We start from the raw sequence: 26,780 nt of genomic DNA on the forward strand, positions 1-26,780 counted from the left end.
TTCTGCCTCCCGGGTTCAAACGATTCTCCTGCCTCAGCCTCCCGAGTAGCTGGGATTACAGGCATGCACCACCACACCCGGCTAATTTGGCATTTTTAGTAGGTACGGGGTTTCTCTGTGTTGGCCAGGCTGGTCTCGAACTCCCGACCTCAGGTGACCCTGCCGTCTCAGCCTCCTAAAGTGGTGGGATTACAGGCGTGAGCCACCGCCCCCAGCTAGAACATCCTTTAAATGGTTAAAATAACCATTTGGTTAAGCATTAGAATACTAACTTACATAATTTATTTAAAATTCTTTGTTAATTATTAAAAATTCTTTACATTAGCATAACATTTTAACAATTAATACACTTTGATATACATCATCCCATTTGATAACAGTATAGGTCAGTTTGTTATAAAGGAGTTAAGTCCAGCCTGGGCAACATGGTGAAATCCTATCTCTGTAAACAAACACAAAAATTAGCAGGGCATAGTGGTTCACGCCTATAGTCCCAGTTACTTGGGTGGCTAAGGTGGGGGAATCGCTTGAGCCCGGGAGGTCCAGGCTGCAGTAAGCCATGATCACACCACTGCACTCCAGCCTGGGTGACAGACGAGACCCTGTCTCAAAGTATGTAAATAAGGGGGTTAAGTCTTTTCAAACATTGTATATTTAATTTCTGTTAATTTAACACTTTCTTAGGTTGCTTTGGTTGCCATAAATATCATTGGAGACCCTGCAGATTTCAGTGATGAAAGCAATACTGTAAGTTTGGAAAGTTTTAATTCCTAAGGAAGTAAATGTATTTCTAACTGGAGGGGGTCATTTATTTTCACCCCAAAAAAAGTATCATTTTTATAATCTGCATAAAATTGACTAGTGAATAACTTTCAGATGATTTTTAGGAGCTATAGCATATTAAACTTTTCTTTAACAGTTTTAGCTGTCCCTCCGAAAGAGGAGGATCACTGAACCTTGTTGACAGCTTTATATGAAATAAGTCTTGTAGTTAAGGTTTTGTGCTGTTCCTCTTCTCTCTGAGACACTAAGCAGCTGTTTTGCTCCCAAAGGCCTCTCGAGAGAAGTTGATTGACCACTACCTTGGGCACAACAGCGAGGACCCTGCTCTAGAAGGAACTTACGCCAGGTAAGAGTCCTGCTCCCCAGCAATGAACTTCTGTTACTTTCCTCAGAATCGTGAAAGGGTCAGTCATTTCCAAAGGATTATGGACTTGGAGCCTCTAAATTCAGTTTAGAGCTGGATAAGCCACTGATTGGATTGTCTGAAAATTACATAAAGATTAAGGTCACTGTTTTATTTAGCACACCTTCATTTATTTTTTCCCTTTTTTTTTTTTTTTTTCTGGAGACAGAATTTCACTCTTGTTACCCAGGCTAGAGTGCAATGGTGCCATCTCGGCTCACTATAACTTCTGCCTCCTGGGTTCAAGCACTTCTCCTGCCTCAGTCTCCCAAGTGGCTGGGATTACAGGTGCCTGCCACCATACCCAGGCTAATTTTTTGTATTTTTAGCAGAGATGGGGTTTCATCATGTTGGCCAGGCTGGTCTCGAACGCCTGACCTCAGGTGATCCACCCGCCTCAGCCTCCCAAAGTGCTGGGATTACAGATGTGAGCCACTGCACCCAGCCACACACCTTCATTTACTCCCCAGCAGAGACTACTTCCTTTCTTGTATTCAGATATTACTAGAAGTTTCCTAAAATGCATTTAAACAAAGATCTGTCAGCCATCCTTTGATATTTTATCAGCACAAGCAAATTTATGGTAAAAATCAAAGATATTAATTGACCCAGGTTATCAGTTCTACAGACATCACCTTACGGCCTCTTCAAAAGTTTAGAGGAGTGAAAACTATGTATCACATAGGTTTTTAACAGCACAATTTTTACCAGTCCCTCTCTACCCATTAAAAATATTTTTTCTCACTGGTAAGTTTAGCTTAAAAAAAAAGAAAAAAGAAAAAAGGATATGGGGAAAGTTCTTCATGTTAACAATTGTAGGCTGAGTGTGGTGGCTAACGCCTGTAATCTCACCACTTTGGGAGGTCAAGGCAGGAGGACTGCTTGAGATCAGGGGTTTGAAACCAGCCTGGGTAACATGGCAAAACCCCATGTGTACTAAAAATACAAAAATTAGCTGGGCCTGGTGGCACGTGCTTGTAGTCTCAACTACTCAGGAAACTGAGGCAGGAAGATCGCTTGAGCCGAAATCATGCCACTGTATTCCAGCCTGGCTGACAGTGAAACCCTGTCTCAAAAAAAAAAAAAGTATACATATTTTTCTGCTGCTGTTGCCGCTTCCTCTTTTTTTAAGCAGTGTAAGGACTGGGGGTGAATCCACCTTTGGAGAGCTAAAGGGCCTCACTGCGCCATCCTCGGTCACCCTGTCTGTCCTAGGCACCTCTTTGGGACGGTGGCTCCCTTGCCACCTACCTGCTGTGGGTGACAACGAGGGGACTCCATTCCAGAGGTGCCTGGTCTAAAGAAAAGAAGGGAAGGGCTGGCATAGTTGCCACAATGAGACAAAAGAGGAATTGAAATGTTTTTTAGGCCAGGCGTGGTGGTGCACACCTGTAATCCCAGCACTTTGGGAGGCCGAGGTGGGCGGATCACTTGAGGTCAGGAATTCAAGACCAGCCCCGCCAACATGGTAAAACTCCTTCTCTACTAAAAACACGAAAATTAGCTGAGTATGGTGGCGCACACCTGTAGTCCCAGCTACTCCGGAGGCTGAGGCAGGAGAATCCCTTGAACCTGAGAGGTGAAGGTTGCAGTGAGCCAAGGTCATGCCACTGTACTACAGCCTGGGGGACAGAGCAAGACTCCATCTCAAAAAAGAAAAAAAGTTTTTTAAAAATAAAGAGGAATCCCAAATAATCCTTGGTTCTTCTTTGACAGCAGCTTCCCAATAAAGATCAACTTTTTAAACTTTAATAGAAATTTCAAATTTGTCCGCAACGTTTGGTGTAATTTCACTTTTACCCGCATACAGACTGCTCGCATAAAGTGATTAATTCTTGATCCAGGCTCTTCTATTTGTACACAATGTGGGTCAGATTTTCTCTGCGGTTGCTCAGGAGCCACGTGTGATTTGCTGAGTGTGCATTGGGGGACAGCGAGCCTTCCCTCCTGCAGAGGCTGCCCCGCCTCCCCACAGGCCTGGTGCAGACCAGAGCTGTCACAGACACTTGTGAGTGTGGAGTGCTTAGAGATAGAGGCTATTCATGTAATGTCTATAAAAAAAGTAACACCAGCCTCTCAGTCTCTCCCTCAGATGCCTCCTTTGCCTAATAGAAAAATCACAGTAATCTTCCCATCCTTCACACTGGGGATTGGAAGCACTGTGGGGAATGAGCGCTGAGAGTGGATGGCTGCCTCCCTCCTGCCAGCCTCACCACAAGGACCGCGGCTGGGACTCTGCCCTTACTGAAGCAAGTGCAGCAGGGCAGGAACAACCAAACTGATTAAGTCTTTAGTGTCTCAGTATCTCCAATAAAGCTGCTTTCTGTCATTTTGATTTAGATTTTAAATCTGTTGCCTTAATCCAATCAGCCGGGTGGGATGGCAGGCTATGGTTTGCCTGTCCTGCCCCACGCCCGGGGTTTTATGAAGGCTAAGTACAAGGGCTGGGAAAAGCTGTGTAACTGGCATGTGCGGGCCTGTGCTGGACGTGGAATCCGGTCATTGCCACTGGGGGTTCTCTACCGAAGTGGGTAGACGGCAGCCCACGCTGCTGCTGAATCAACAGGAGCTGGGACTGGGTGCCACAGGACATGATGTTTGCTTTGAAGGATTTTTACAATCAAATGAAGTCTTTGTGTTCATCTCTGGGACAGCAAGGCAACGTGACTTAGAGTGTCATATGTGTTACACTAAAAATAGTTAATGTGATCTTGTAGACACCCCAAAATGTTTCGCTGTTTAGTCATCCCTGGGATCAGATACAGTTCAGAGCTGCTGGTGCTGTCCCAGCCACCAGCCTGTGGTGCTGCTGTGAGCAAAGTACCGTGACCTCAAGGGTGGGGAGATGCCAGCGGGGGCTGTGAGTGCTTAAAGGGGGCCTATTCCATGCCCCACTTGAATTCATTATAATACAGATTCACCAACGACACTTTCATGACAGATGTTTTCCTTAAAACGCACCTGTCTTGAAGGATGTTCCAGTCACCATGAGCAGCCGGCTTGTTTAATGGGCTTGATACAGCAGCTGGGACACTTCGATCCTCGTCCTCTAGTCAGGTTTTGTTGCTTGGTGAGACTAGCTTTATTGTTTACATTCTAGACCCTACCTAGAGCTCGAAAGGAGGAATAGAGGTCATATTTAATCAGAAATGAGTTATTCAGGTGACTACAAAAGATCGCTTATTTCTGAAGGAATGCTTTTGATCTCCTCTAGGACATGGTGGTTGACACCATACAACTTAACCCTTTGAGTAAAACCTCAGTGGTAGCAATTCTTAACCTATCATATTCATCAAAAATACTGTGATACTGGCCGGGTACAGTGGCTCACACCTGTAATCTCAGCACTTTGGGAGTCCGAGATGGGTGGGTCACCTGATGTCAGGAGTTCGAGACCAACCTGGCTAACATGGCGAAACTCCATCTTTATTAAAAATACAAAAAATTAGCCAGGCGTGGTGGCGCACGCCTGTAGTCCCAGCTATTTGGGAGGCTGGGGCATGAGAATAGATTGAACCCAGGAGGCAGAGGTTGCAGTGAGCCCAAGATCATGCCACTGCACTCCAGCCTGGTCAACAGAACAGGACTCTGTCTCAAAGAGAAAAGTACAGGCTGGGCACAGTGGCTCACGCCTATAATCCCAGCACTTTGGGAGGCTGAGACTGGTGGATCACTTGAGGTCAGGAGTTTGAGACCAGCCTGGCCAACATGATGAAAATCTGTCTCTACTAAAAATACAAAAATGAGCCAGGTGTGGTGGCACACACCTGTAATCCTAGCTACTCAGGAGGCTGAGGCGGGAGAATCGCCTGAACCCGGGAGGTGGAGGTTGCAGTGAGCCGAGATTGTGCCACTGCACTCCAGCCTAAGCAACAGAGTGAGACTCTGCCTCCAAAAAGAAGAAAAGAAAGAAAAAAATACTGTGGTGTTATAAAATACAGTGCCTGGACTCCATCTTGGGCCCGCTAGTCACATTTCTTAGGGTGGGGCTTGGTCATCCATTTGTTTTTGGTTTCATTTTTGTTTTTCTTCTTCTTCTGCAGTTGATTCACATTCACCTCCGATTCCCAGGGCCCACAACGAGGTGAGGCCCAAAGTCTGCACTCTGAGCAAATGCACTGAAGGCTCAGATGCCCTGAAGTGCAGTTTGGTTCATGGTCAAGAGCATGAGCTTTGGAGTCAGAAAGGCCTGCTTGCAATTAGGAGCTCTGTGACCTGAGGCCCGTTACTTCTCTGAGACTCATTTTCTCCTGCAGGAAATGCTCTGTGAACCATGATGGAGCGTGGTAGGGAGGGGCATTTTCTCAACTGTGCATCTTCAGCACGGAACTCCTAGGGCTTGACATTATCTCTAAAATATGCATTTCTTCCCTTAGGAGATCTGACTACATTTCTCCGCTAGATGACTTAGCTTTTGATATGTACCAAGATCCAGAAGTTGCACAGATTATACGAAAATTAGATGAGAGAAAACGGGAAGCCGTCCAAAAGGAACGCTATGATTATGCCAAGAAACTAAAACAAGCTATTGCTGATTTGCAAAAGGTATGGCTTTTGGAGAAAACAGTTCCTAATTTATGCCTGTAATAGGTTTTATGTATACTTAGAATAACTACATGGTAAAAGAAACCGGTTACTAAAAGCTGTGAAGTTAATGTGAGTTCAGAGATCTCAGCAAAATAAAGTTATGGAGACAGATAAGCACTTTAAAAATGTAAATGGAAGCAGAAGCTTTACCTCTTCAGACTCATGTTCAGGTGCCAGGGTCAGCCACCTCGTTACTAAGACCCCGAGCATAATGGGAAAATAGGAAAACCAGCTATCCCGAAAGTCATGACGAACCCATGGGCTTATTAGATGCCAGTACAGCAACAGCAGCCAGAACTTTGCTATGAGTGTGGCCCATTCGTTCCGTTTCCCTGTGCTCGCTCCCTCTCCTCACAAGATGGTTCAAGCATGACTCTTAAAAATTAGCTTTGCATTTGATGTGAGTTGATCCAAATTTGAAACAAAAAGCAAACATTTTGTGCTTCAGGTTGGTGAGCGCCTTGGGAGGTATGAGGTAGAGAAACGCTGTGCTGTGGAGAAGGAAGACTATGATCTCGCCAAGGAGAAGAAGCAGCAGATGGAGCAGTATCGCGCTGAGGTGTACGAGCAGCTGGAGCTGCACAGCCTTCTGGATGCCGAGCTGGTGGGTGTAGGAGCCCGGACGGGGTGGAGGAAAGCCTAGGAGAACAGAGATTCAACTGTGTGGTTCACAAAGGTGGATAGATACCTTTGAAGTGTAGTGTAAAACACTCTGCAGTGCTCAGGGGACAGTTATCATAGATGGACTCAGCTCTGTGCCTACGTCAGGGAGGCTTTGCCTCAGCATGTTCTTTCAGGAGGCTCACAGTCGTGGGAAAGGGAACAAGCCAGGGTCAGGAAAACCGAGGCCCTGCTGCTTTTCCGCTGCATCCCTTCATCTCTCCAGCTGCTTCCTTATTTGGAAAAGGCAGTGATGACCCTGCCGCACTGACCCCTTGGTGTTGTGAGGATCAAGTGAGAGCGAAATACTAACAGCTTCAGTGTATTGAGAACATGTTTCCCATAAGGTGCTCTGCCTCTGATTTTAGAACTCATGCAGATGGGGCATTCAGCCCACATGACAGATTAGGAAACGAAGGTCCTGAGATACAGAATAGTAGTTGAGAGTGCACACTCTCAAGGCCAGGCATGGTGGCTCATGCCTGTAATCCCATCACTTTGGGAGGCCAAGGCTGGAGGATTGTTTGAGCCCAGGAGGATTGTTTGACCAGCCTGGGCCACATAGAGAGACCCTGTCTCTACAAAAAATAAATAATAGTCCTAGCTACTCAGGAGAGTGAGAACAGAAGATCACTTGGGCCCGGAAGTTCGAGGCTGCAGTGAGCTATGATCGTGCCACTGCACTTCAGCCTTGGTGATGGAGCAAGACCCTGTCTCTAAAAAAAGAGGGAGCATACTCTGGAGCTGGATTGTCTGGGTTCAAATCCGGGCACCACCATTCCAGCTCTGTGATCACAGACTAATTCTTATCAGCTTTATGCCTCAGTTTTCCATCAGCTTTCAAGTGGGAGTAAAAAGAGTAAGCATTAATGAGCCTGCCTGTCCAAAACATTCAGTACCATGCCCAGTGTGCAGCAACTGTGCAGTCAGCTTTACTTGTTGGGTTACACAACATCACTTTCCTTTGTACACACAGTGAATAGCAGTGCCAGATTCTGAATAGAAGTCCACTTGGGTGCTTTCTCCACACCACCGTGCTCCTTCAGGGGCACATATGTGTGGACATCTCCATGCACAATGTTCATTCCTTCACTAGCATTTTGGGTGTGTGTGTCACTTTTGTAGTCCACACGGAAATGTGGAGAGACAACTGAGATGAGTGCAGCTTGATTGTATGGGACTTTCAAGGAGATTTCACTCTGTGGAAGTTTCTCTTTGGTTTTGAAACTTTTCTTTGTGCCAAGGAGCCTCTTCCAGCACAACTTTCTAAAGTCTTATTCATCTGGAGGAATGAGATGGATATGTCTATCGTGGCAGTGGCATTTGAAATTAAATGTCCCTTTTTGTTCCCTAGATGCGAAGACCTCTTGATTTGCCCCTCCGGCCCCTCGCTCGTTCTGGCAGTCCTCGCCACCAAAAGCCAATGCCCTCACTACCACAACTGGAAGAAAGAGGAACAGAAAACCAGTTTGCAGAACCTTTCCTTCAGGAAAAGCCTTCATCATATTCTCTAACTATTTCTCCTCAGCATTCTGCGGTAGACCAGTTACTCCCTGCCACAGATCCTCATCCAAAGATCAATGTAGGTAATTCTGTTTCAGATTGGTATTCACTTTATTTGGATATTTGTAGAGGACCTGTGTTATGCCAGGTACTATTCCCATGCATGGAGTGCATGAGTGCACCCCAGCCAGACCCACCTCTGTTCCATTCTAGGAGCCATAGTGCTGAGTGAGAACATAGCCACATAAGCAATAGACCTAATGACACCTTGTGTGAGCATGTTTATTAAAATCAGGCTTGATGCTTATTTCTAAGCAATAAACTAAGAACATATCAGAGATCTTGTCAGAAAAAAAGATGTAATAGCCTTTACTTTAGTAGTCTCCATTGAGGCGGAATCTACCTTGCTTTTTTTATTAGGTCTGTAATGAGTTTACAAAGGAACAGAAAGCCTCATCTAATCTTTTCAATTATATCCTCTTTGTTGTATAAATTATTCTAATCTGATGATACTGATATTTAGCAAAATAACATCTTGCAGATCAGGTAAGTAAGCGCAGTAAGCCTGCCCGTGAGAGGTGCCTTGGAGTATGCGACCCATGGAGCTCCCCAGCACTTTCCTCTCTCCTTCGCTCACTGCAGGCAGAGTCCCTGCCCTATGATGAGCGGCCTCTTCCAGCTATTCGTAAGCATCATGGGGAGGCAGTGGTGGAGCCGGAAATGAGTGATGCAGACATCAGCGATGCTCGGAGGGGAGGCTTGTCAGGGGAGCCAGAGCCCTTAACCGAGAAGGCCTTGAGAGAAGCCAGCTCTGCCATCGATGTGTTGGGAGAAACCTTGGTAAAAAAAAAAAAACTGGGGGGGCAGAGGGGAGGGAAGGCTGTATGGTGTTCACACCTTTTTGTACTTACACATAAAGGAGGCAAAATGCCCAGGGCTTTGCATTTGTAATATTGTTCACTTCCCTTTGTTCTCGCTGGATTGGAAAGTCTTTTGTTAACTTTTTTTTTTTTTTTAAGAAACAGTGTCACTCTGTCACCCAGGGTGGAGTACAGTGGCATGATCATAACTCACTGTAGCCTTGAACTCCTGGCCTTGGCCTCCCAAAGTGCTGGGATTACACATTAGCCACCGTGCCTGGCCCTTCTGTAAATTATGAATTATGTGAAACAGCAAAAACACGAGCTAAGATTATCAATGGGTACTCATTTCACCCTGGGTGTCCTTCTGGCATTCATGGAGTTTGTATTAAACACCTGCTGTCTTCTGAACACCGGCTAATTCCAGCACAAAATGATGGCATAGCAAAAGATGGAAGTATCTCCTTATAGAAATGAGTAGTGTTGGCCGGGCTCAGTGGCTCACGCCTATAATCCTGGCACTTTGGGAGGCTGCGGCAGGTGGATCATGAGGTCAGGAGTTCAAGACCAGTTTGGCCAAGATGGTGAAACCCCATCTCTACTAAAAATACAAAAATTGGCCAGGCATGGTGGCAGGCACCTATAATCCCAGCTATTCAGGAGGCTGAGGCAAGAGAATTGCTTGAACCCGCGGGGGGGCAGAGGTTGCAGTGAGCCGAGATTGCACCACTGCACTCCAGCCTGGGTGACAGAGTGAGACTTTGTCTCAAAACAAAAAAGAAATGAGTAGGATTTTCACCTCATTCCCAGCTTTAAAATATTTCCCTTGGAGGCCAGGCGCAGTGGCTCACGCCTGTAATCCCAGCACTTTGGGAGGCCAAGGCGGGCGGATCATGAGTTCGGGAGATTGAGACCATCCTGGCTAACACGGTGAAACCCGTCTCTACTAAAATACAAAAATTAGCTGGGCGTGGTGGCAGGCCCCTGTAGTCCCAGCTACTCGGGAGGCTAAGGCAGGAGAATGGTGTGAACCTGGGAGGCGGAGCTTGCAGTGAGCTGAGATGGTGCCACTGCACTCCACCCTGGGCCACAGAGCAAGACTCCATCTCAAAAAAAAAAAAAAATTTCCCTTGGAGCATTTAATACTTTTTATATTTTAATGTCTTAAATTTCCTTATCAGAAAAAATTATTTCTCTAAATATGCGTATTTACTTGTAAAAGTTCTGTTACTAGAAATGAATCAGTTTATAAAAGTTCTGTTATTAGAAATGAATCATCTTGCTTTAAAAAAAAAAAAAACAAAGCCTTCAAGTTGTGTAGTACTAGAGGATGGTTGTGTGATGTCATGCAAATGCTGCCTGTTTTGTGGTAGGTTGCTGGGGCCTATTCTAAGACATGGTCCTACCGAGAGGATACACTGCTTGCCTTGTATAAGAAGTTGATGGAAATGCCTGTTGGAACCCCAAAAGAAGATTTAAAGAACACACTGAGAGCATCCGTCTTTCTCATTAGAAGAGCCATAAAGGACATTGTGACCTCCGTGAGTGCCCTCAGCTGGTGCTGGCTCCAGCATCCATGGACGAGATCATGTGCCATACCACAGAAGACCAGAGCAGCTTGAGAGAGGACCAGTTGGTCATTGACATGGTCACCAACTGTAACTCGATAGAATCACTAAGAAATGAGGTTCTCTAGCAAGAGCTATATTGTGCAACTGATCTTACATGAAGGGTCTGGGAAATCTGCCTTTGCTTGGGTCATTGTCTCTGGTCTCGAGCAACATGTTCTGCAAAGCCAGTTGTTTGCGGAGGCCTGGTTCAGTGCTACCACATCTTCAGTTTGTGTTCTCACTTTGCATGAAACCTGATGAGGTTGAGAGTTAGTGTTTTTCTAATGCTGAGTGGGCCTTAAGAATGGACATTGCACAGTTGGGCTTACCCATTGAAGCAGGGCTGTTAGATACTCGGTATGAAGGGAAGATGGGGAGTGATTTATGACAGAGTGAAATAAGAGCATATGTCCTCTATATGCAAGGTACTACTGTGTTTAGAAAGCAGTTTTCAGTTTGCCATTTTCAGCCTTTCAGACGAGACGTCATTTTCAATATAATGTTCATATGTATTACTGATAGTAAATTCTATGTTTCCTCTTGGTAGAATTCCACTGTAGTAACTCATCCATGTTTATCCCTTTTCTCTTAGGTCTTTCAGTCTTCTTTGAAATTGTTGAAAATGATCATTACACAATATATTCCTAAACATAAACTGAGTAAACTTGAAACAGCTCACTGTGTGGAGAGGACCATTCCCGTTTTGCTCACCAGAACTGGAGATTCTTCTGCCCGCCTCCGTGTGACAGCTGCAAATTTTATTCAGGTCTGAACTTCACCACGGCATTTGAAACCATAGATGATAAACATATTCGTGTAGCTCTCTGGCTTTCTTAACACCTTACAAGATTCCGTCTCTACTCAGTTAACATTATTCTCAGGGATTTGCCATCACACTTTACTTATACTCTAAAAGGTCATTTTGTCTTAGACATAAACTTCAGTTAAAATCTACAGTTGGGTTTTTCCAACATTTCTTTTATCCAACATATGCCATTAATTTTTTAAATAAATAAAAACGGAAAATGATATAAAAATAGAAAATCTGAGGGTAAAGAAATAAAAGATACAACTGTCTTAATCGAAATATTTTCATTCTTTCACCAAACGTGCCTCCTCTAGACTAGATATTATGGGAAATACTGAGATAGAGATAAATGTATGAATTTGGGGCACACAGTTATATACTATAATGTGGAAATATGTTTTGCTGTCTTTAAACTAGCTAATGAATTCATCTAGTCTAGGAGTTCTTAAGACTCTCCCTTTGGGCTTAAGAAAGCTTATGAATTAAGTTTTACACAAAATTTTGTGATGTGCAGATCCTTCTTAAAAAAGAATCCAGGCCAGGCTGGGCGAGGTGGCTCATGCCTGTAGTCCCAGCACTTTGGGAAGGTGAGGCGGGTGGATCACGGGGTCAGGAGATCGAGACTATCCCAGCCAACCTGGTGAAACCCCTTCTCTACTAAGAATACAAAAATTAGCCGGGTGTGGTGGCACATGCCTGTTGTCCCAGCTACTTGGGAGGCTGAGGCAGGAGAATTGCTCGAACCCGGAAGGTGGAGTTTGCAGTGAGCCAAGATCGCACCACTGCACTCCAGCCTGGGCGACAGAGCAAGACTTCATCTCAAAAAAAAAAAAAGAATCCAGGCCAGGCGGGGTGGCTCATGCCCATAATCCCAGCACTTTGGGAGACCAAGGTGGGCAGATCAATTGGGCCCAAGAGTTTGAGACCAGCCTGGCCAACATAGTGAGACTCTGTCTCTGCAAAAAACACAAAAATTAGCCGGGTATGGTGATGCAGCCCTGTCGTCCCAGCTACTCGGAGGGCCGAGGTGAGAGGCTTGAGCCCAGGTGGTTGAGGCTACAGTGAGCTGTGATCTCGCCACTGCACTCTAGCCTTGGTGACAGAGCAAGACTGTGTCTCAAAAGAATCCAAAGGGGTCATTTCTCTAAAATATGAGTAACCACAGATCTAGTTTCATTTAGTAAACCTAAATTTTCAGAGTAAATAAGGAAAACAAATGCTAATAAAAAGTAATAATAAATGCTGTCATGCTAATGTGCTACAATACACTCCTGGTTAAGACAGCTAGAATTTGGGGGTGGGGAGGCTCATCTTTCAAAAGATATGTTGCAGATGAGCAATGTTATAGCTTCATTTAATTGTTTTTAAGCCACATTAATTTCTGAGCAGTTTGGTGGTGCTAAAATGTTCTATTTCAGATAACCTTAAGGCAATCTGTTGAGGGTTACAATTATTGTGCACCAGTGTGCCGGTTAGCAGACTAAATACACACTCCCAGCATCTGTTTGTCATTAAGGAGTTTACTGTCCAGACTTCCCTGGAGAATGCTCTTCTTCTCTTAGCTTTTAGATTTATACAGAGTCACTCACAGGCCCAAATACAGAGTGAATTGGGCCAGCAAGATGAGAGATTATTTTAGATGATAGGACCTACAGACCTATTGGAAACAGGTTTATTTCTGATTGCAACTTAATGCTTCAACATCTTATTTTTTTCTCTGTATCTGGTTAATAAAGTGATAAATATCTTAATTACATAAAGACTTGTTTGTTTAGGGACATTAAAATATGTAATGGTACTTACATTTTTTTCCGTCTTAATCCACTAGTAACCACATCACTGCAGAATCATACACTCTTGGCTGACATTTAATAAATACTAAAATAACAAGGATTCTAGCAACAACTATAATTTCTTTTAGAATTTTAGAAATGAGAAAACCTCTTCCTTAAAGCTGAAGAGTACTGAGAACAGAAACCTTCAAGTTTTCAGTTATGCTTCTGAAGAGCTTTCATTACACATAAAATCGTTTTATTCTTCGTGGTTTTATTTCCTGTGACTCAGGTTTTCATTTCTAATCGTTGTTATGTTTTAAATAGAAATACAAGCTTACAGATCGGTGCTCTTATTGCTCTTTGTCACTATCATTCTGTATTTCCCTATTTTTTCCTTCAGTGTTTAGTTTAAGATCATGCTGCATTGTACTAAACTGCCTCCAGCATTTTCCAGTAAAAATTAACAAATTACATTGGCTTTCTTAGGAAATGGCCTTGTTTAAAGAAGTTAAGTCTCTCCAAATTATTCCATCCTACCTGGTGCAGCCATTGAAAGCAAACTCTTCAGTTCACCTGGCAATGAGTCAGATGGGCCTCCTTGCCCGGCTGCTGAAAGACCTGGGCACTGGGAGCTCGGGCTTCACCATTGACAACGTGATGAAGGTAAGCGGACCTCGCCTGTGACACACCACCTGGCCTGGCACTCACCACAGTGCCTGGAGCATGGCAAGGGTCTCATCAACGTTTGTTGAAGGAATGAGTGAGACTGATTTCAGAAAAACAGCCAGTATTTCATCCAACAAATGGGGGCCCCCACACGCGTCCTGCTGTCTAATGGTACATGGTGTGTACAGATCTTTATCCATGGAGAGAAACAAATCATAAAAAACATTTCTTTGTCTTTAAGAGACAATAACAGCAGTGTGATGAAGAATATCAGGCACAGGTTGAAGCCCCTGATCTGAAATGCTTAAGACCATAAGTGTTTAGGATTTCAGATTGTTTTCGGATTCTGGAATACTTCCATTATATTTACTGGTTTGGATCGCAAATCCAAAAACCTGAAATCTGCACATCGGCTACACAGAAGCGCCCACCTCCAAGGAGGATGAGAAACCGTGGGCCCCGGAGACGCACAGTGGGGATGGAATTACACTATAGCCACAGCGTTCTGTTTCTTACAAAGATCCAAAACAAGCGTAATGAAAGTATAACACGGCTTACATCGAGACGGTAGATCCGTGAGGTTTTAGGTTTGAAGTACCTCATAATACTTAAAATGGATGTTTTCTCTTTTCTTTATTTTTCAAATGTTTATAATGTACCTTTTTTGTATGCTAAAAGAAATTAATTTTATTTTAAGAATCAGTAACAAGAGCCCCTCCCAACTTTAGTTTTCAGTGAGTTCCCTGGAGCATAGAGTGTATGAGGTCCGCGAGACGGCAGTTAGAATTATTCTGGACATGTACAGACAGCACCAGGCTTCCATTCTGGAGTACCTTCCTCCGGACGACAGCAACACACGCAAGAACATTCTCTACAAAACAATTTTTGAGGGATTTGCTAAAATAGATGGCAGACCTACAGATGCTGAGATGAGGGTGAGTTAACTGTGGTGAAGTTATGACCTCATCCTATATTGAAGAAGTTACTTGGTACATAAATAAGTAAATACGTAATTTGAAGGAGCCATGTGTATGGGAAGCTCAGGCGTACTGGGTAAGAACAGGTTCCTGCGTTTGGATCCTGGCTCCTCCACTTTCTGCCAGTGAGAACCTCAGGTTCCCAGGCTGCAAACGGAATAATGATAGCCGTGAGAACATGGCGGGTTTATCTATCAATAAACACCGATGAAATCAATGGAAAAGATTTGCTTCTAACTTGTTATTAGTCTTAGTGAATATTATAATTTATAAGAAATATAGTTGATATGCCATAGTTTGTCTCCCAGTTTCTAAGATTACCCTAACAAGCTAGTCTAATGGAAAAATAATTTTCTTACCAGGCACGGAGAAAAGCGGCTACAGAAGAAGCAGAAAAACAAAAGAAAGAAGAAATTAAAGCTTTACAAGGGCAGCTGGCAGCACTGAAAGAAATTCAGGCTGAAGTTCAGGTTGGAAGTAAACACGTCTTTCACCTGTGTGCTTTTAGCTGCGATGTATTTTGCTGTATAGATCCACATCATACTTGACTTATTTTTCATGGAATTATGCAAATGAGCGTCTTGATTCCTTCTGTTTTTTTAGGTTAGTTTTGGGGTAGATGACAGAAGCCCTCCATGGAGAGGTGGAATTGGGTGGCAGATACTCCTGCTGCCCCTCCATCCTCTGTCAGAATTGATATGAGCTGCTGCATAGATTTAGGTAGGGACCAGGGGCTGTGGGCACAGAGCTGCTCTCCTCCACAGCTCTCCAGCCACCTTCAGAGACAAAGGAGAAAAATCAGCTTGACTATAAAGGTCTGCTTCAGCGCATTAAAAAGGGAAGGTTTCAGGTAAACATTCTGTTTCCATGAACCCTTACTCTTTAAGCCTATGGGGGTGTTATGTGTACTGGGAACAAATATTTGGTTGAATATAAATGTGTTCCTTTTCAACCTCCCTGCTTCTAGGATATGAATTAGCTTCATAACACTAATTTTATGATGAAGTTTCTTTCAGTTGATAGAAAATTTCCTTTAAAAGAAGAAATAAGAGGCCGGGCGCGGTGGCTCAAGCCTGTAATCCCAGCACTTTGGGAGGCCGAGACGGGCGGATCACGAGGTCAGGAGATCGAGACCATCCTGGCTAACACAGTGAAACCCCGTCTCTACTAAAAATACAAAAAAACTAGCCAGGCGAGGTGGGAGGCGCCTGTAGTCCCAGCTACTCCGGAGGCTGAGGCAGGAGAATGGCGTGAACCCGGGAGGCGGAGCTTGCAGTGAGCTGAGATCTGGCCACTGCACTCCAGCCAGAGCGACAGAGCGAGACTCTGTCTCAAAAAAAAAAAAAAAAAAAAAAAAAAAAAAAAGAAATAAGAGGAGGCAGAACACACGGAGTTTCCGTTCCTCAGACCTGAGGTTTCAGCCATGCCAGGTGAATGAGTTCTGGGACCTGCTGGCACCTCAGGCCTGCAGCCCACTTGGCTGCACAGCTCACCCAGAGCTGCTCAGAGGGCAGAGCTCATGTCAAGTGTTCTTACCACAGATTTTTAAAAGACAAAATGGGTACAAATGGGGAACAAAAGATCAAATGTGGCTGAATATATGCTGAACTTCCTATGGCAAAAAGTCACAGTGACATTTCCACCAAATGTTGGAACGTCAGAGTGACAATCAGAAAAAGACACAAGAGGCAGAAGGAGGCAGGCAGACCTTGGGATGGGGGGTGAACCTCTGGCTCAGGTCCGCATCGTGGTGTGGACGACTTTTGTGTGCTCAGTGACCCTCGGTGGCTCAGCACACACTCATTGTGATTAGTACACAAACAAGGACACGGATGTCACAAACTGAAGGGTTTTCCTCCAGCCATGAGCTAGCACATACTAAGCCCATTGCCAGGCGCCTGCCTCCCACCTCCCTCACCACAGCCTAGGACCTGGTGGCAGTGGCCCCTGATGTAGCAGCTGTCCAGGAGCTGTTGTTCCCAGCACTGTCTGTCCCGGGGTCGCCTGTGCTGACGGGCTGCACAGCACTGTCTGTCCCGGGGTCGCCTGTGCTGACGGGCTGCACAGCACTGTCTGTCCCGGGGTCGCCTGTGCTGACGGGCTGCACAGCACTGTCTGTCCCGGGGTCGCCTGTGCTGACGGGCTGCACAGCACTGTCTGTCCCGGGGTCGCCTGTGCTGACGGGCTGCACGGCCTCCACACAGCTGTCCTGAGAGTCTGCAGCTCCTGCTCATTGGCTCAGTGTTTATGGAGCACCTCTCTGTGCCAGGCACCATCTGGCTGTGGAAATACAGCAGGCGGCAAAGTAAAGTCCCGCCCTCATGGAGCTGGGGCTCCCGGGAGGAGCAGACAAGGGAGAAAGACCCAGGCAGTGGGTCCCTGCTGCAGGGTGCTAGGGGCCATGGGGTGCTGGACCCTCGAGGCCAGTACAGGCCTGCGCCTCCACACAAGGCCTGGTGAAGGCCTCTCCCAGGAGAATGACGGGATGGGATTTTTTTTTTCTCTTTTTTTATCGGGGTGAAATATGCAGAGTGTAAATCTTAGCATGTTAAGTGCACACTGCGGCGGCATGGGGTGCCCTCACATTGTTGTGCAATCATCGCCACCATCCATCTCCGGAACTTTCCGAATTTACATATTAAGTCCTTTTCTGGTTCTCAAATCATACTCTGGGCCACAGTGACTCACTCCTGTAATCACAGCACTTTGGGAGGCTGAGACAGCAGGATCACTTGATTTCAGAAGTTCAAGACCAGCCTGGGCAACATAGTGAGACCTCGTCTCTACTAAAACTTTAAAAAAGCACTTAGCCAGACATAGTGGTGAGCACCTGTAATCCCAGCTACTCAGGAGGCTGGGGCAGGAGGATGGCTTGTACCCAGGAGCCCAAGGCTGCAATGAGTTATATTTGCACCACTTACAGCCTAGGCAACAGAGTGAGACCCTGTCTAAAAATAATGATAATAGGAACAAACCTGTGCTCTTCTGGGGGGCAGGGTGGGTGTCTGTGGAACTAGAATCGCACTGCTGCATGTGTTTTCCACAGTCAGTGGTTGAGTTTGAGAGAAATTACTAGCATGTAAAATTGAATTTTCTATAAGTGTAGTAGACAGTATTCTTCTTTATAATGCATCATTTAAGTGCCATCTATAGAGCGACCAACTTGTTCCTGTTCCTCTCAAGCCTGAAAGTCTCAGGGAGTCCCCTCAGCACCCTCACACTGAGATGGTGTGTCCCCTGCGGTTTTCAGTGTTGATGGAGACTGCGGTGGTGCTGGGGAGTCTGAGGGGCAGGGAGAAGACGTGATGGGGTCTCTCAAGGCTAGGAGGGCTGCTGGGACGAGCTTAAGAGTTACCTGACTGAGAAGGGCGCCCAGGTGCATCACGAGCCACTGGGAGGCCACGTGGAAGGGATCTGTGGCCACAAGAGTCATCTCCACAGAGTGGCAGGGCTGAGGGCCCAAGGGGAGGGGCTTACGAGAGAAGGGGAGAGGGAGTATCCATGCCTCTTTTGAAGACAGAGCATATTGATTCCTCTTTCCAAAAGTTTAGTTATTTTTCGATAGAAATTCTTTTTTTTAATTTTTTTATTCTGAGACAGGGTCTTACTCTGTCACCCAGCCTGGAGTGCAGTGGCATGATGTCAGCTCACTGCAACCTCCACCTCCCAGGCTCAAGTGATCCTCCCTCCCCAGCCTCCTGAGTAGCTGGGACTACAGGGCACACCACTACAGCCGGCTAAGTTTTGTATTTTTTGTAGAGACGGGGCTTTGTTTGCCATGTTGCCCAGGCTGGTCTTGAACTCCTGAGCTCAAGCAATCCACCACTCACCTTGGCCTCCCAGAGTGCTGGGATTACAGGCATGAGCTACCTTGCCCAGCCAGTAGAAATTCTAAAACAAAACCCAGAAATGTGCTTTCATGATCAAAACATATCCTCAGCAGGCTCTCACTCATACTCACACTGCAGCCCTTTGTCCCTGACCTTACTGTTTTTGTGTCTTAGGAAAAAGAAAGTGATGCTGTGAAGCCAAAGAATCAGGGTATGTAAAGAACTGGGGTGCACAAAGAATCGGGGTGTGTAAAGAATCGGGGTGTGTAAATGCATGTCATGGAAGCTCCGTGTGGAAACGGCTTCCGTCCATTCAGCAAGTATGGCTGCACACCTGCTGCACCTCAGCCATCTCCCAGCTGAATGGAAAACACTGCTACCTTTTCACTTGTATCATGGTTTTATAGCTCACATCAAACTGCTTACTAAAATTTTGAAAATCATTTCTATAAAAAGTTATTTAAATTGTTTTAATCTCTTCAGACATTCAAGGAGGGAAAGCAGCCCCTGCCGAAGCTCTGAGAATCCCGGATGAGCACTATCTAGATAAGTGAGTTGCGCTGTCTTCCACCCCCATATGATGGTCAGGCTGACGGGCGCTCTCCAGATAAGTGAGTCGCGCTGTCTTCCACCCACTGTACGATGGTCAGGGCGAGGAGCCACACAGAAACCCTGGAAAGGGAACATGTCCTCCCTAGTTGGCCCTTCGTAGTCATCATAAAAGGTAGGAAATGTGCCTTCTCCACTAACCAGCACCCACTCCGAGTCAGTCCAGACAGCTTTTTCTCTGTTGCCCCAATGGAAGTTGCCAGTCTGTTTGTCAAAACTGTTGTAACAGGCACAGAATATCACAACAGCAAAATTCTTTTTACTCTACAGCAGCCAGGACAGATCTATAAGAATGCAGGGTCTTTGTCTTATCTTTTTATTGGAACTTAAAATATCCTTTCTGCTTGATGATGCTGAGTGAAAGTCTGGAAGGACCGTACGCCCGTTGATTTCAGGTGCCTCCTTGGCGAGGGCTTTCCTATCGTGCTTTAACACATGCCACACCCAGCCTCCACTGCTGCCTGCAAGGGAGGCCCAGCCCAGGCCCCGCAGAGCAAACTGAGGCAGTTCAGAATGAGAGAGAAACTGCACACAACACCGGGACTGCGGCAATTCAGAATTTTGGGACGTGGGAGCAGAACGGCCATCAGTGGAACTAGATCCTTACCTTTATTTCCTGTTTTTCTTTCCTTTCAGTTTGTGTATTTTCTGTGGGGAAAGGAGTGAATCCTTCACAGAGGAAGGTCTCGATCTCCACTACTGGAAGCACTGTCTCATGCTGACAAGATGTGACCACTGCAAACAGGTCAGGCCAGGGGCACAGCCGCCCAGCTGCTTGCATGAGCATGAACACCTGACTGTTGAAAGACCGAGTCACAAAGCTGTCCCAAGGCTTAGTATTTTCAGAGAGGTTGTGAGAAAAGTAACTGAAACCTAACACACCCCTGAAAAACGCACGCGAGTTATTCCATATGACAGCCCAGTGAACCGTAAACGTGCTGTGCGGCCACCTCCCCTCAGGGCTCTTCCCAGAGTCAGCAGGGGCCTGATTTCTGACACCACAATGGGTGCTCCTTGCTCTTTGAGCTTTGTAGAAACAGAACCATGTGGTGTTATGTTGGATTTCTTGCTTTGTTGTGTCCACAGCGCCTTCATCCATCTGCTGCTGTGCACGAGGGCTGTGTCCAGTTTGGGACCATGACGAGCGATGTTGCCACAGCAACATCCTGGTGTCTTCCAGGATGCACGGGAATGCACTTTCTTGGGTTCACAATGTGTCGTGGGATTGCCGGGTGTGCTGATGCTCAGTGGGGCTGCCCAGGAGTGCTCCAAAGGGATTGTGCCCAGGCACTGCCACCAGCAGCACGGGCACTGCCTCCCTTCCCACAGTGCCCCTGCGGCCACGCTTCCTGCTGCCTTGGCGAGTTCCCAGTGTGCCTGTCCCTGGTGAAGATGAGGTGGAGGGCCCGTTCTTTTGTCTGCAGGCATTGGCTGTCCTGCAAAGCACCTTCTGGTTTCTCACCCATTTACCTCGGATTGTCCATGTGTTTTTATTGATTTGGGGCCATTCTTTATACATGTGGATGTGAGTGCTTGGTGAGTCGCATGAATTGTGACCACCTGCTCCCACTGCACAGCATGCATCTTCACTGTCTTCAGTGTCTTGAGGAAGACTCATTTTTAATGTTAGCATTGCCTGCCTTACCAGTGTTTTTCATGGTTCGTGCTATTTGTGTCCTGTGTAAGAAGTCTTCCCCGATCGCCTAGGTTAGGCCTTTCTTACATTACTATAAAGAAATACCTGGCTGGACACGGTGGCTCACGCCTGGAATCCTAGCATTTTGGGAGACCGAGGCGGGTGGATCACCTGAGGTCGGGAGTTCAAGACCAGCCTGACCAACATGGAGAAACCCCATCTCTACTAAAAATACAAAATTAGCCAGGTGTGGTGGTGCATGCCTGTAATCTCAGCTACTCGGGAGGCTGAGGCAGGAGAATCGTTTGAACCCAGGAGGCAGAGGTTGCAGTGAGTCGAGATCACACCATTGCACTCCAGCCTGGGCAACAAGAGTGAAACTCCATCTCAAAAAAAAAAAAAAAAAAAAAATCCCTAATACTGGGTAATTTATGAAGAAAAGAGGTTGGACTGGCTCACAGTGTGTCAAGTCCTGCGGCCTGAAGTTATAGAGTATACACAAGTCATTCCTGCCAGAGACACCAACGTAGCAGGAGAATCTCTTACATCTCTTCTGTGGTGCTGTTTCTGTGCACATTCTTAGAAATAGCTGGGAGCCACGATATGAACCCAGGGCCACACGTATTACCACTGAGCCACTCTGGGTCCTCATCCAAGTTTCACACTCAGGTCGACCGTAGCTTCCCCCATCCTTTACAGTGGCCCCTGCCCGATGCTAAGGCGACAGGAAAGGAAGGACGTGGGGTCTTCAGCAAAGTATCACAAGTGACTCCAGACAGTCTGTGGGCAAATGCCAAAGATAGAAGCCTGTGGCTCACTTCATGCGCAGGTGACACAGATTTCCCTGGGCAGAGGGAGTTGCCCACAGGCTCTGCAGGCTGGCCAGAGGGCGCTTCAGCTTTCTCAGCAACATGCTTCGCTCTGTATTTCAAAATCCAGGTGGTGGAGATATCCAGCCTGACGGAGCACTTGCTGACGGAATGTGACAAAAAAGACGGGTTTGGAAAGTGTTACCGTTGCAGCGAGGCTGTTTTCAAGGAAGAGCTGCCCAGACACATAAAAAATAAGGAGTGCAACCGTGAGTACCCCTTCCCAGGCTCCCGTGCCCTCGGGTCACCAGGTGTCCTCCTGGAGGAAGTGCCACTGCTCTTGGGCCTCTGCAAGGGCTTGGTGAATTAAAGGGCACCTGCGGGCAGGCCAGCAGCATGTCTTGTCACCTGTCATTCAGGGAGTGACTGAGTCTTTTTGAAATCATTTCAGCTGCCAAACCAGAGAAGCTGGCAAACCGGTGTCCTCTGTGCCATGAGAACTTCAGCCCTGGAGAAGAGGTGAGGGGCCTAGCGGGGGAAGGGGCCAGTGAAGTAGGTGACACACCTGTGGATGATGGTGGTGGTGGCGGTGGTGGTGACGGTGATGGTGATGGTGGTGGTGTTAGTGCTGGACCACAGCCACAGAGTATAGCACATGAGTGTCCAGGGAGTGGACAGCGTCTACTGAGCCCTGTCTGAACAGTTCTTCCGTTTAGCTACGTGTTCACATGATTTCCTTCCCTATGTTTACAAATGGTTTATCGAGGAGCCTCAACTCACTGAGGCCCAGCCTGTGTCACCGGGACACAAGCATGAGATGGTTTTATTTTGTTCTGGTCATTGCTTTTATCCAGATACTGAGGCCCTCAGTGACACCTTGGCCAGATTCTGTAACACTGCAGCCCCTTTTGCCTAATAAAACCTAGGCCTATTTGGGTAAACGATTCTCCTTCCTACCCGATTCCAAGCTCTCCTCCCGGCCTCAGTGTGCTGCGCTGTGACTCCGCAGGCTTAGTGGGGACGGCCGGCTCGCACTTGCCCACCCTTCACTTCCCCATGTGCCCAGCTCCTCTGGCGTTGGAGGCGACAAGGAGGGACGTGGGCGTGCAAGGCTCCGTGGCAGCTATTCTGGCCCTGTCCAACACGAGGGGCTGGCGGTGCCCTCTTTAGGCCAGGCAGCGAATGCTGAGCCCTGGGGCCCTGCTCAGGACCCAGTTTTGGAATCTGGCTCAGCCACTTCCACTCCAACCTCCTTAGCTCCTGCCACCTGCTGCGTATCACTGTGTCCTGCTGCTGGCTCCCCTTGTCCCAGCTTTTCAGCAAGATGGCTCCAACCCAGCCACTGTAGCTTTCTCTTAACCACGGAAAATTCACACACCAAACAGAGAAGACAGCCCCCAGCCGCTCTCAGCCATAATGTCTGCCCAGTTATCTGGCTCTCTCTGTCTGTCTGTCTGTCGGTCTCTCTCTCTCAAAATTTGAAATGCATCACAGAGTACACAGAAAAGTAACAGAAACCCTCAGGACTCTCCCTTGTAGCGGTCACTGAGCTTGAGCAACTAGCAGCTCAGCCAGTCTTGTTTTTCCCGTGCCCCCACGTGCTCCCCTCTCGTGTAATGTTGAAGCCAACCCAGACAGCATGTTGTTTTATCTGTAAATGTTCCCATACGGAGCTTTTGGAATCGGGACTGTTTTACGTAGCCGCAGCCTCAGCCTTCCAGACATCAGTCACATTGCCACATCTCATCAGCTCAGAAGCGTTTGATTACCGGGATCCATAGAAGGCCCACATGCGGTACCTGGTTGGTCTGTTTTGAACAAGTTCATTCTCTTCGTTTTTTTCCCTTACGATTCACTTGGCAAAGGAAGGAGGCTGTTTGCCCTATAGAGCTTACCATCGTCTGGATCTGCTGACTACGTCCCCTTGGGGTTGCTTAACGTGTTTCTCTGTCCCTGTACTTCCTGTAAATAGGAGGTTGGATCTCTGGCCTCATCAGGTGTGCACAGGCTTGGTGTGGGTGTGGCCGCTTCACAGGCAATGCTGGTGTGTCCCCCAGGAGGCGCGTGATGTATGACGCCGGCAGCTGCTGATGCTCAGGGCCTAACCCACTGGCTCAGGAGGGGCCTCATTCTGTCATCCCTGCTTCGTTCATCTGCTGGGATATTCCTCTAAATGGAAGCTCATCCACTCTGTGGTTGCCCAGGGTTAGACTTTCTGTTGGAAAGGTAGAATGAAGGTTTAATTCTTTTCCTTGGTTTATTGGTTTTCAGAATAGTAAGCTGGGTCACTAGCATCTTCCATGGCAGCTAATTTGTTTTGTTTTGTCTGTAGTGTCATTATGAACCATGGATTTAAATTATTTGATGTGTTCCAGTCACTGCAGTTACCATGCTTAGTGATGCGTGAATTATCCCAGCTCTGGCCTATGGCAGACTCTTCAGCTGGGCCCCTGAGGCCTGGATGAGACCCATGCAGCCTCAGAGAGTTCCCTCCTGTTTGCCGCATTCCTGCCCCGGACCTGGAATCAGCCATCTGGTCCCAGAGGCCTGGTTCCTGTTAGTGGGACTGGATGTCTCAGGACAGCGCTGGGGGCCTCATGCCCATTGCGGCTGGGTGGGTCGCTGTGGCTGGACTCTCAGTGGACACAGCCGGGAGAAATCAAGGGAAGTAAGCTCTGTCACTCATGCACACACACTTCCCCTTGCCGTTCTGAGCTGCAGGCTTTATTTAACCTTGTCTCTCCCAACATCTGTGTCTCCTTTCTTACATCCATGGGCCCTGGTTCCTAACGGCCCGGGAGACAGAATTCAGGAATTGCAGGCGACCAATTCACCTTGGCGCCCACTGCACGTGGGGCAGCCCCAGCACAGTGGCACCTGCACCGCCGGCAGAAGATGCCGCCGGAAATCAGATCTGTTCCCAGTTCTTGTCCTGACCACATCTTCCACTGGTAACGGGGAGCCCAGTGGCCCTGTGTTGGAGGGACTTGGGTGAGTCCTGGCTGGCAGTGCCACCAACTGTAAATACATTCATTTTATATTCCATTTCTAGGGGACTTTAAAGAATTAAGTTCTGTAATTACCAAAGACATGTTTCCAGGTCAATAGAATCAGGCATCTTGGAAGACAGAGGCCGCCGTCCTGCCCCGCTTCCATCTGCCTTCCTCCACCCCAGACAGAGGAGGCCGCTGTCCTGCCCCACTTCCATCCACCTTCCTTCACCCCAGACAGAGGCCGCCGTCCTGCCCCGCTTCCATCTGCCTTCCTCCACCCCAGACAGAGGAGGCCGCTGTCGTGCCCCGCTTCCATCCACCTTCCTCCAGAGGCTGCTTTTCCTACAGGGCATCCTGCCCCTTTTCTACCGAATACAAGCAGCTCTCACTGCACATACATCTTTTCCCCTGGTTATTTCCAGAATGTAGGGGCCTTTGTGTTTGCATTCGAGTTGTTGCCTTTACTCGTCCTTCCGTGCGATGCCCATCGTCCCCTCTGATTTCAGTTATTGCCATTGGTTCCCTACTAAGAGCAGTACTCAGATTCTCCAGTAACCACCTTTTCCTCCTTCCCTTCTTGTTCCCAACATCTGATTTGAATTGACATCCTCTTACAGGTAGTACCTGTAAGGCTGTCAGCAGGCGTATCTCATGTGTCATCTGCTTTCCCTGTATCTAATTACCTACACTGCCTGGCCCATCACCTCACACCCTGCAGTGTGAGCAGATAACAGGCACTCACTTATTACCTCGTGGGTTCCCTGGGTCCGGAGCCAGGCTTCGTTCTCATCTGTGGGCCCTGCTAGGGAAGGACTCACTTCCAGGTTCATCCCAGCAGCTGGCAGTAATATGTTCTTGGGGGCTGTCAACCCGGAGCCACTCATCTCCTAGAGGCCCCCACCGTCCTCAGCACCAGAGGCCTCTCTGCTGGATGGTTCACTTCCTGGAAGCCAGCAGGAGACTCTGCCACTCCAGCCTGCTGAGACACATCTTTCTAATTTTGTGTGAATTGTTTTGCCATTCGTTTTCCAAATATTTTTCCTCTCTTCAGCGTTCCCTCCCTTCTCTCCCGCCTGAGTGTGAAGACTGCAGTATCTGTTCTGTGGGTCACTGGGCTTTGTCCGGTGTTTCCTTTCTGTTCTAGCTGAACGGCCCCGTACCCTTTCTCCTTCCATCTGCAGTCCTCCGTTAAGTGAATTTTTCATTTCCAATCTTGTACTTTCCAGTTCCAGTATTTGTATTTGGCTGGGATTTCTTTACAGGTTTCATTTCTCTGCTGAGATTCACCTCTGTTCACTCATTAAGATCACCTGTTTTTAACAGCTTTATGGAGATCTAGTCTGCACAGCCTCTCCCCGTGTACAGATAGTGGGTGTTCATGTATTCAGGGTTGCACAACCATCCACACACATTTGAACTTTCCCATCACCCAAAAGACAGCACTGCCTACGTGTCGCCCCTTTTCTCCCCAGCCCCCTCTCCAGCCCCTGGCAACCATCTGTCTAGTTTTGGTCTCCATGGATTTGGCTACTGTGGACATTTCCTGTAAATGGAATTGGACATTATGCGGCCTTTGTGTCTTTGACTTAACATGTTTTCAAAGTTTGCCCGGGTTCTGATAGATCAATAGCACTTCGTTGCACGTTTAAGTCCTTGAATATAGTAGGTATCTGCTTTAAAGTCCTTGTGTGCTAATCCTAATGCTAATCATTCAGAATTTTTCTGAATGATGTGAAGGGGGGTAAACAGTGAAGTTCGACATCCTCCACACTGCTCAGAAGAAAGCTTCGAGTGGATCTTAGATTCAAATGTGAAAGGCCCAATTATGAATCTCTCAGGAGATGCTAGAGATAAGAGAATAGTCTTCAGAATAGGAAGGGATTTCTCAAACAGGACACAGAAAGCTTAAGCCTTGATGGAAGAGGCCGATCAATTCAGTTAGATAAAATGGAGAACCTTGGGGCAGAGTTTGGGTTTTGTAAAATGAAAAGGGATCTGGAGTTAAGCATCGTGAATGTGCTTGACACTACTGAACTGTATACTCGTTTTGTAATAAAACTATTAAATCGTAAAAGGTGAGAACCTTCTCTCCATCAAAGGACATAAATAGACTGGAAGGCAATACTGGGGATGAAAAATCATTGACCATTATCTTCAAAGTAAGTGGAAGGCAATGCCCCTGCAGGGTTTGAGCGGAAGAGTGGGCATGACCTGGCGGGCCCCACGCCAGCCACTTTTGCTGCTCTGTTGAGAGCAGCCTGTGGGACAGAG

General features: G+C 47.0%; 1 protein-coding gene across 1 annotated transcript in view; it reads left to right on the forward strand.

The window, feature by feature from the left end:
• Window positions 1-26,780, forward strand: part of CEP104 (centrosomal protein 104) — a 45,499-nt gene that overhangs the window by 11,858 nt on the left and 6,861 nt on the right. The window contains exons 5-20 of the mRNA XM_007980840.3: window positions 685-747; window positions 1,053-1,129; window positions 5,563-5,731; window positions 6,222-6,377; window positions 7,788-8,015; window positions 8,579-8,776; window positions 10,170-10,337; window positions 10,999-11,172; window positions 13,476-13,652; window positions 14,384-14,590; window positions 14,995-15,102; window positions 18,637-18,673; window positions 18,946-19,012; window positions 19,708-19,816; window positions 21,647-21,785; window positions 21,968-22,035. Of these exons, the coding sequence (XP_007979031.3) occupies window positions 685-747; window positions 1,053-1,129; window positions 5,563-5,731; window positions 6,222-6,377; window positions 7,788-8,015; window positions 8,579-8,776; window positions 10,170-10,337; window positions 10,999-11,172; window positions 13,476-13,652; window positions 14,384-14,590; window positions 14,995-15,102; window positions 18,637-18,673; window positions 18,946-19,012; window positions 19,708-19,816; window positions 21,647-21,785; window positions 21,968-22,035 (2,145 nt within the window). The remainder of the gene's footprint in view (window positions 1-684; window positions 748-1,052; window positions 1,130-5,562; window positions 5,732-6,221; window positions 6,378-7,787; window positions 8,016-8,578; window positions 8,777-10,169; window positions 10,338-10,998; window positions 11,173-13,475; window positions 13,653-14,383; window positions 14,591-14,994; window positions 15,103-18,636; window positions 18,674-18,945; window positions 19,013-19,707; window positions 19,817-21,646; window positions 21,786-21,967; window positions 22,036-26,780) is intronic.

The sequence above is a fragment of the Chlorocebus sabaeus genome, chromosome 20 (genome assembly GCF_047675955.1).
Source record: "Chlorocebus sabaeus isolate Y175 chromosome 20, mChlSab1.0.hap1, whole genome shotgun sequence".
Classification (NCBI taxonomy): Eukaryota; Metazoa; Chordata; class Mammalia; order Primates; family Cercopithecidae; genus Chlorocebus; species Chlorocebus sabaeus.